Here is a 10,952-nt window from a genome sequence, read left to right as displayed (position 1 = left end):
TGTACCCATCTAATCGGGCCTTGCATCAGCCCATATCATTGGGAATTTTTGCAGGAAAAGCAGCTGCAAGATCTTAGCTTTTTGGGTGAGCTGAAAAACTTCTCCAACCCTTTTGTTGTGCAGAGGCATATCCCTTTCTCTCATGTACTTTTCAAGTATTTTTTGGTTTCTTTTCAAAGCTTTGTAAGCCATTTTAGGTAACAATCCTTATCTTAAAAACACGTTATTCATTAACATGCCCTGATCAGCATTGATGCTCAGGGGTTTTGCGCATGCGCACTGAGCATTCTGGGATGGATCATGTCATTTTGAACGTCCTTTATTGGGGATGATAGTCGTCATTGCACTTATATATAGCCATAGTGGGGATGGGGTGGGGGGGAGGGGTGGGAGTGGTTGGGAGACAGAAAAAACGGTAAGTTGAGTCGACACACGTCCAAAGATATATTTTATTACTTTATCTTAGAAAACAAAAGTGGTCACATGACATTTTATAACAAGCATGCTGCATTTCATTCCTTTAAACTTTATAATAATTAACCTTTTTAACATAAGCCTTTTCAACTGGAGCAATGGAGAAAATGAGGGCATCATCGGGAGCACCAAATTCAAGTTCAAAAGAAGATAGATCCAGGAAGCAAGTTGTCAAGAGGGTTGAAGGAAAAAAAATGGAGTTCGGCGGAAAAATTAAGTGATAAGGATGAATGTAGAGGGTATGGAAGAGGTGGGTGGACAGGAAGTGTGTTGGTGTGGGGGGGGGGGTGGGTATCATGCTCCTTCCACACATCCAGGGACGTCTTTCTCTGGACATCTGCAGGACCGTCCTTGAGGGGTTGGGAGGCAGAGGTGGGAACAGCCACCATTTTGTTGAGTGCAAGCAGTGCTTCCTGTGAACAGCAAGGATAAAAACAAAAAAAAACATGAATGGGGTAAACATCTGGAGTGAGAGAATAATATATAAAAAAATTCAACAGGAAATCGAATTATAAAAGGGTAAACCACATATTTTAATTTATAACCTTCCAATTTCACTTCGTTTGAAAATTTCCAAGATGGCTTCCTGCTGCTAAATCTTTGCAGGAAAGATTTTATTTTTCACTTAAAGTTGGATTTATGTTTCTGTTGGTACAAACATCCCCAAATATGTGTTATTGTGGAAAGAGTATGCAAACATACCCGATTCCCCTTTGGATTCATGGTTCCCTTCCTTCATGAGTCCTCAACCTTCTGAGGTTAATTTTCTTTATGTTCTGACACTGGCTGGAAATGGAGAAAATTTTCCTTACATGAAGATAAGAGTTTAATTTTGTGAGGACATTCTCTGCTGAAGATTTACATCTTTGCCATTAAAAGGGAGTCCTGGAGTCGTGCTCGCTCAGAAATGGCTTGGCAATGGAGCGAGGAGACAACTGAGATGAAGGGGATAACGGATGACAGTGCTGAAGTGCAGATGGGGAAACGAAACAAAATGTTGCAAATGACCTCATACAAAAACCCTTGTTAATCTCAGTAAAACAATTTAAGTGGCAACAGCAAATTCACATGGCTTCCTTTTCTTTCTGATGACATTTTCATCGATTGAACACACCACACAATGGAAATGTAATCAAACTTTATGAGATTTTGCAACAAAGTTTTGAGCCTGGACCAAACAACTACTCCAAAGAAGGCTGGAATCGATATTATTTATCGATATAATCTCCCTTAATTAATATGTGGCCTCCAACAATTTTTCATATTTAGGCCAGCATGACATTTAAATGCATTCATGACTTCATCATCAACATAAAAGATATCTACCATTGCAAATTTTGCTCGGGTTACCCATTGACCCCCACACAATGTAGGAAGGAATATTCAAATTCAGACAGGACACTCGAGTTTTGTGGAAGTAAACTGTGAGGGAAAGGAAATTATAACTCAGATCCAGCAATCCTTCTGTTGGCTTTCTTTTGAAATCGCAAAATATTTTTAAGATCTTATCATCACCAAACAGGATCACAGGCAATCTTTCTCCATATGCCGATTGAGTATGGCTTTTTCTCTCACCCACATTGTTCCATCATGCTAGCTACTTGTCTCTATTGTTAATTTAATGTAACACCTATTTTTATTTTTTTAAACATGTTTTGCAAAAACAGGGTCATTTTCTAAATTCCCGAGCTGGATATACAGGTCAGAAAGGCAATGACAATCCCCTCAAAATATTCCATTCCGAGCAAAACTCCTTCAACATCTGGTACTTGTCAGGTTCGAAGCTTGAAACATGAACCAAATTGATAAGATGGTGTGAAATATATCACCATTTGGATGAATCCCAGGTTAATGCAGTTATTTATTAATTTTAATAAGAACACATATTCAAATTTAAAACGGACATGAGGCTTCGTGATTGAACTTTGTATTAGCACATGTGGTAAATCATCATGGGTTACTGTATATTGGTAAATATTTGCTTTTAGAATACCTGGAGAACAGAATGGTGGCACAATAGTTATGCCATATGGGTGGGACCTTAGTGTTGGTTTGTACTCTTGAACATCACCTCCGTCACTCTGCAGGCTTCGTACACTGTCCCTGCAGAAATGAAAGCCCACAAAGCTGTATCAATCACTCTACAACCCACTCTTCAAAAATCGAACACTCACTTAATTTCTCATTAATATTTGTTCAGTAATTTGTAAAAAAAACATTGATGTTATGAAAGGTGAGGTAAGAACATGTTCCAATCAGAAGCACATCCAATGATTGGCTGCTCCTCTTGGTTCTCATCCCCAAGTTAAAACTCTTTCATCCTTTGGTGTTTTACTTTTCGATGAGCCACGACTTTGTTCACAAAACGCTGAAAAAATCGTGGGGCTGGAGATCGGTGGAGGGCATAAAGGGATAGGCAGGTGACAGCAGGTGAAAGCCAATATAACCAGAAATAAAGGAGTTGTAAAATGGAAACCTTCGCCAGTCGGTGTAGTAAAAGTAGTTATGGAGACTGCTGAGGCTGAATGGGTAGTGCAGCCCAGAGGTGATGACTCGGCGGTGCTGTCCATCCGTCTGGATGCATTCCAGTCGCTTAGTGCCTGAAAAGGATCATATACAATGATAAACAATTACCTAAGATTCTGTGAGATCTTTAACATTTATTCATAGAAGGAATAGCTGACTTTAACATTGCCTTGTGAAGAATGATGACTCCAGCATACAGGACACCAAATATGCACAGCATTATTTTGTAAAAAACATGTCCATTAAATCCATGACGAACAGCAAAATCAAATGACGTGGACACTCCATTAATATTTTCAAATTATTATTTCATCATTACTATTATAACTAATGTTAGAATTACTCGTACGTGCCCGTACTAGGAAAAAAAAAACTTTCAAACCGCGAGCCAGAAACAACAACCACACAGGATGTTCCTTCGCTCTCACGTGCCCATAAGTGCGTGGCCGTACGTGCATGGCCGTACGTGCAAATCAAAAAAAAACTTTCAAACAACCACACAATCCGTTCCTTCACTCTCGTAAATGACGACTGGATTGGGGCATTGTGTTTATCTATAAATGCGGATAAGAAATCGAGAAATTATTAGAATACAGTAAGTCATCACTATCCAGAAGTGGTGCGTGCCCGTACGGGATGTTCACATGAATTCCATGAATTATCGCTTGTATTGAAGTAACAACTGCTGTGATACTTCCACACACAGAGTTAATTAAAATCCAAATTAAAATCAAGTTTACCTCCCTGTCTTTGCTTGCCATGACATTCGCTGCCATTGACCATTGCCACTCCTACGCCTCGGTAACTAAGGCGCCTTTCCCCATCGTAACCGGCACGGCCCGTGAGGTCATCGTCGGCCGGCCGCGCACCGGCCTACGCAACCACGCCTACGCAACAACGTGTCTTGTCATTGGTTTGGTAAATAAATGGTCACAGCAACGTGTCCTGTCATTGGTTTGGTAAATAAATGGCCATAACTTGGGAAACACTTGTCTGATTAATATCAAACCTTGAAAAGGCACATACTCAGGTCCCCAGCAATATAGCTGGCAAGTTTCAATTCGATCGGACCAGTGGTTGTCGAGAAACAGCGGTCACAGACACACAGACACACTGACACACACACACACACACACACAGATTGTTGGAATTATAGATAGATTATCAACTTTCACACTGGCCCTCAGGCTGTTTCCCAAGCCCAAGAGTGTTGAAATTGGGGTTAAGTTCCGGTTTAGACAGCAGATACCAGCTGGCCACTTCAGATCTATAATTTTGTTGTTTCTGAACCAGTTTTGTTACTTCAAAGTTATGATGGTGGTCGATGTAAGTACTCCCACTTTAACAATGCATGAAGTCCAGAAGTGCAGCATTGCCCAAAATGTCACAAGTAATACCATAATAATGCACTGCCTGCTTCGGAGTGAGGGAAATATGTTAATGCAGGATGGAGAGTTCTTCTCAATTTTTTTGTGTGAAGTCTCAATGCTTTTGGAATTATCATGTACATAGAAGGTACAGTCTGTAGGAAGGTAGAAACTGAGAAAAGAAAGGAAACGGCTGGGGAAGGAAGAGACAAATATGCAAGGTAAAGGTAATGGAAGGGTGACCTCTGGTAACCTCGATAAGAAGGTAGCTTCTGCCTCTTAAATTATCAAGAACAAAAACGATACAATTTTGTACAGGCAATGTGCTCCTCAGAGAAGAACTCTTGGAATCGAGGATCAAAACAAAAAGTGCACCAAAAGATGCCTGATGGAAACGAGAAAACCCACAGGAGTTACAACACTGGCCAACAAGTCATTTTCATCAGATATAATTACAGGTGCGCTGGATCGCTCTTGGCAGGCTGATTCTAAATCTGTTTTTGGGTTTCCTCTAGCACGTCTATTTTTCGTGATTAGATCGATCAAATTTGAAAGCTTATTACCTTAATTAAAATGAATTAAGGCAATAACCTTTCAAATGCATTTTGTGGAAACTTATTGGGTAACCTCAAGTGTCCCGCATACAAAGATTGAGTCCAGAAACTGCTCGACGAATATCAAAAAAAATGGGCTGTTGCATGTCCTTGAAATTCCGTTTTTTTTTACATTCGCATCGAGATTTCTTTCACGAAAACCATGGTGCGGTTTGTGACAAGGAGGGGGGATGCTTCCATCAAGACATTCAGGCAATGGAAAATCACCACCAATGTTTCTGGAATGAAAGTATGCTGGCAGGACCATCTGGAACCTCCCACACCACCTCCAATTTACTTTCTCAACAATCCACTTTAAGAAGTCCTTTCATTGAAGCTTTTGAGTCTCACTTTATGCCATGGTCTTTCCTCGGAAAGCCACATCTCCAAGCTGGCCTCCAAATCCAGTCGCTGACTGGGCATCCTCCGTCGTGCAAAGTCCTTCCTTGGCAAATCTGATCTCCTGACCACAAACAAAGCTTTCATCCACAGCCTGATGGAGTATTGTTCTTCCCTCTGGGCTGGTGCTCTGACCTCACACCCTTCTCAGCTCCACGCTGTGGAAACCAAGGCATTTAGGATCGTTGATATCTCCCGCGATGAGGCTGAGTTTTTGAGTCTCTCACTCTCTCACCACAGGCGGGTCGGTGGCCTTTCTGTCTTCTACCATCACCTCTCCGGCCTCGCCCCCCCTCCTCTGTCTGTGATCCCTATCCTATCCACATATCTCCTCATGTGTCCATTACCCACTGATTTGTGCTTCCTTCTCCCACCCCTCTTGTCTGCTGCTCTCTTTGTTATACATTCTGTGTGTTAGCTCGTATAGAAGCCTCGACATTGTTTACAAAAAAATAAAAAGATGACTGCTGGATGTTGTATCGTGACAATTCAGACAAAGTTTATGAAAGAAAATCGTACTCGCACTGTGTTTTTTAATGTTGTCATGCATTTCTTTTCAGAAGTGTGTTCTGTGTAAATTCAACCAAGTGCATGCTGTGGATATGACGTTCATGGGAATTAGACTGAAAAATGAAGAAAGTTGTAATGTTAACAAACCCAATGTGTGATTACCTAAGTTGTGCTGAAATTACACATCATATTTAGATAACTAAATGTGCTTGAAGAAAACCAAAAACAGATTTGGAATCAATATGCAAAGGTGGTATATAAAAGTGTGTTTTTATCTTTGATGAGAGAAAGAAGTTCGATTTTGTCGACCAACTTAATTTTGTATCTGCAGAACAGAAATGGCCTTTGTGTCAGGCACAAATATGTACAGGGCGTCCATAAAGTACTTGTGCAACTTTAAACTTAAATAAATGTTTGATGTACACTTGCAAATATTTTTTGCAATGTTCAGCTGGCTGCACTTGGCCGATGGGAGGGAGAGTTGGTCTCTGGACCAATCTGGGTGTCACGTGACGGTTGCAGACGGTGTGGAAGAGATGTTATCGCCTTGTCCCACATACGAGACCGATAGAATTGCAAACCTCATCACAAACGTTTTGTTGAGAAACGGTAATTTAGCTCTTTCCCAAGTGACTTCCTTTTCACATCAAGCAAACAACTTTTTTCTCTCTGTTGAAGATGACCACTTAACTATTATCAAAGCTGTGACCATGCTGGTTCAAATGAACCAACATTGTATGTATGCAGCAGAGTTGAACGCATCTTCATAAGCTGGAAGACAATGTTGGTTCATATGGTCCTTTAGGGTTTCCCGAGTTTCTCTGATGGAAATCTCAGTGTGATGGGTCTGCACATCTGATGTCACATACCAAGTCCCGTTTCTTATCCTTCCGGATATTGTCTTATGAACTAACTGGCTGCGAATAATTCTGGAGGGTTTATATGATGTAACAATACCAAACTTGGAGAAGGATTTTCTCACTTTCTCAGATATCCCAGCCACATACGGAATGGTCACTCGGATTATATTTTCTTGAACTGTTGCTGTTCCTGTTGTTGTTCACCAGATGTGATGCTTTTGCGACTTCCCACTTTTAAAAAAGACCATCCAGGTAACCATGCTTACTGAGAGCACGCCTGATATTCTCCCTCTCACATAATTTCCGCTCCTGTGTGGTTGGAATAGTATCTGCATTATGGAAAACATTACGAATGACAGGTAATGTTATGGATCAGTGGGTGCTGTTAATCAAGCTGCAAATAGTGGTTGGTATGTGTGGGTTTTCAAGCGGAAGGGTGACACCTCAAAATGCAAGTGACCATCACCATTCATGTGAACCTTGCAATCAAGAAGGGCTAACTGATCATCGTTTTATGGTTACTATGTGAACTAGATGTTCACGTTCTCACTGTTCAGTTAATTTAAGAATTATTGCTGTTCACACTTCTTTATAACCACAAAGGCATCATTTACATACCTCAGCCACAACTTACGTTTGGAAACACTGTAATTCTTCAGGAGAACACTTTCAAACTTATCTGTGTATAAACTGGCAGCAATTGGTGAGTTGGGGAAACCACAGCACAACCATATTGTTGTCTGAAAAACTGATCTTTGTATGTGAAGTTGGTTGAGTTCAAGCATAAGGACACCAGAATCACAATCTGATCCACAGGGAGGCTATCATGTTCCATTGGAGTGCAGTCCTTTTAAAGGCATTCACGAACTGCAGACATGGCATCCGTTGTCGGGATAGAGGTGAAAAGAGCGCTGACTAAAGAAAAAATGGTCTCATCCTCCTCAACAATTAGATCTTTGGTCTTCAAAACAAAGCCTTCAATACAACACACCTTTGAAGTTATTAAAAAAAAGTGTGAACAGCAATAGTTCTTAAATTACCTGAACAGTGAGGATGTGAACATCCAGTTCACAGAGGAGCCATACAACAATGATCAGTTAGCTTTTCTTGATTGCAAGATTCACATGAATGGTGACGATCACTTGGATTTTGAGGTGTTCAGGAAACCCACTCAAACCAAGCACTACTTGCAGTTTGTTTCACACCATCCACTGATCCATAATATTACCTGTCATTCGCACTCTTTACCATAATGCAGATACTATTCCAACAACACAGGGAGGGAAATTCTGTGAGAAGGAGAATATCAGGAGTGCTCTCAGTGAACGTGGTTACCCTGGATGGAGTTTTTTTTTTTAAAGTGGGAAGTAGCAAAACCAACATCACATCTGGTGAATAACAACAGGACACAGTTCAAGACAATATTACACGAGTGACCATTCCGTATGTGGCTGGGCTATCCGAGAAAGTGAGAAGATCCTTCCTTCTCCAAGTGTGGCATTATTCCTTCATGTAAAACCGACAGAATTGTTTGCAGCCAGTTAGTTCATGTTAAGGACAAGATCCGGAAGGATAAAAACAAGACTTGGTGTATGGCATCAGATGCGGAGACCAATCATGCTCTGAGATCTACAGAGGAGAAACTCTACAAACCCTAAAGGCCCATACTGTACAAACCAACATCTTCATCCATCTTATGAAGAGGTATTCAACTATACTGTATCCATGCACTTGAATCTGCATGATCACAGCTTTCATAACAGTCAAGTGATCATCTTATACAGAGAAAAAAAGGTGGTTTGCTAAAGGTGCAAAGGAAGCCATTTGGGAAAAAGCTGAATTGCCATCTCTCAACAAAAGGGATGGTTTGCCAAATGTCGGCTTTACTGACTAGCATGTCCAGCTTTTTAAAATTAAAAACTTCTACAGTGTTACTGTGATTAATGTTGTTGTTATTGATGTTGTTAGATCCACAGTTCTTCTGGGTTTCTTGATGAGTTGACATTTTCTGATGAGGCAACTTCTCCATTGGTGGTAAAATCAACCACCACAATTACCGCATTTGGTTCCCAAACGACGCCGATTAAATCTTTCACATACCATCTTGTGCAATACCAGCAAGTCGAGGCTCCCTGCCCTATGGTTCTTGAAAGATGTCTTTCCATGCGTGTGGATCCGTAGACGTGGACCGATTGCTTGGCCACTTTCTTGGCTTGGATTGCTTGGCTTGGCCACCAATGTAAAACTTTGTCTTGACTCGTGAAAAGTACATTCTTTGGATGAACTTAGGGCTTTGTCACAAATGTAATTCATGAAATTACTCACCAGAAACTGGAGAAGGTTTTCAACAAGTTGGAAAATCGGACTGAACGATGGATTACGAAAGATGGCGATTATGTTGAAGCCTCAATATTTTAACTGTATTGAGTAAAACATTTATGATAATCGATTTAATGCACCATTTAACATTTGTTTCAATCATGTGTCCATCAACAGTTATAAAAGTTCAAAGTTGCACAAGGACTTTCTGAACACCCTGTGTTGTTATGGTGATTATCAGATGCTTCTTATTCAAAGATTAGTTGGCATTATTGGATTCTCCTGATCCCATTTCAGGGCCAGATCACATCATGTAAAGAGCTTGGATCAGGGCATATTCAATTTGTAATGCTGTTGTTTCATATTTATGAAACAGATAGATTGGGTATCAAAATGAAGACACCGCCATCCATCCCAAAGCATACAAAAGTGGTTTGCAAACCATGAAAGTGACTTCACAGTTCATCATCGGCCATGCTAATCTCTGATCTTAATCCTCTCCAGAATTTGTTTATATCTTGGAATAATGCATCACAGATTGGACATTACCTTTCCATCTGAAACAACCACACACAATTCTGAGTGATTAAATGATCATACATACAACAGGATCGATATCATATCATATCTTATGGAATATATTCCATGGCATATAAAAGTTGAAATCTGATGGTTCTATGCACGAGTAAGAACAATGTTGAGATTTTTGCTCTTAATGTAATAATTGTTGCATTTCATATCCATGAATTTGTTTATGATAAATTTTATTGTTATTCCCAACATAGCAATGATTGTCACCAAAATACCTGCATCTACCCAGCAAAGCAATCCAGATGCTGGCTCCAGGGTGAGGCCATTTGGTAGGCCAAGGTTGTCACGAACCAGTACTTGCCGCTGCGTACCATCCATGTATGCACTCTCTATTTTTGGTGCTGCACGATTCCAATCTGTCCAGTAAAGCATTCTGGGAGAAGGGGTGGAAAATGGTTTGTCATTTGGTTGATCAAGAATATCAGTTAACTTACCACATTATATTTCATAAAGACCAATTACACTCCTATAAGTGGGTGGGTTTCATAAAGACAGGTCAAACTTTCAGAGGTTCATCAGTGTCTTCAGATGTCTGCCAGGGAGTGTTTGAGGGAAAAATTAAAATTTTGGAAAATTTTTAAAACAAAAGTTGGATTTTTTTTGTAATCGCTCTATGGTGCCTAAACCTTTGTCGCAATGTGAAAGGAAATACTAAATGATCCCCGACCCCATTCCTTAGTGGGTCGAGGCAAGTCTTTTTGGCGCCCACAATAAAAAAATGGAAAAAAAACCCAAAATCTGATTTCTTCAAAATGCCAACATTATGAGAACAACACCGGGCAATGCCGGGTACTCCGATGAGTATTTTCATAATGACCACGTTATCTCGTATCTGGGTTGACGTCCAAGACACATACCGAACGTGTGGTTTTACCGGTGTCTGCTTCTCACACAAACACAGTTGTGAGTAAGTCTTGTACGGAGGAGCTGATGTTAAACATATGATCTGCACGCCATTGTACATGTATATTGTCTCCGATGTTGACTCAAGTCTGTAAAGGATCATGCGGATCATTCCCAGGTGCTGCATCGAGGCATCGTTTGTACCGCTAACTCTCACGTCACCAAGTTCAGCATCCAGATTATACATGACAATATCCAGCAGCTTCAGATGAGTAGGACCAATAACCGTGACTTCCATTGCAGTCTTCAGCAGAAAAGTCACTTGTTCGAGTGGGTCATCGTCAAAATCCAACATGTTGATCTGAAAACGACGTGTGTTGTCCAGGTTAACCTGAGTGATGCCTGCTATGAGCACCATGTGAAGAATGGCTGATTTGTATGCTTTTGTCCCTGTGACTAGATTTCTGGCA

At 40.6% G+C, this 10,952-nt stretch overlaps 1 protein-coding gene across 2 annotated transcripts in view; it reads right to left on the bottom strand.

Moving 5' to 3' along the window:
* Positions 1-431: 431 nt before the first annotated feature.
* Positions 432-10,952, bottom strand: part of LOC147032082 (nidogen-2-like) — a 269,860-nt gene continuing 259,339 nt past the window's right edge. For both annotated transcript variants that reach the window (XM_085869381.1, XM_085869380.1), the window contains 4 exons: positions 9,855-10,012; positions 2,951-3,074; positions 2,468-2,577; positions 432-887 (listed from right to left, as the gene is read on the bottom strand). In XM_085869381.1, coding sequence (XP_085725507.1) covers positions 769-887; positions 2,468-2,577; positions 2,951-3,074; positions 9,855-10,012 — 511 coding nt within the window. In that variant the 3' untranslated portion in view covers positions 432-768. The remainder of the gene's footprint in view (positions 888-2,467; positions 2,578-2,950; positions 3,075-9,854; positions 10,013-10,952) is intronic.

Source organism: Eptatretus burgeri, chromosome 2, assembly GCF_056783735.1.
Source record: "Eptatretus burgeri isolate ZD-2024b chromosome 2, Ebu_testis_v1, whole genome shotgun sequence".
Classification (NCBI taxonomy): Eukaryota; Metazoa; Chordata; class Myxini; order Myxiniformes; family Myxinidae; genus Eptatretus; species Eptatretus burgeri.
The sequence above is the reverse complement of the archived record's forward strand: the minus strand, read 5'-3'. Positions and strand labels throughout refer to the sequence as shown.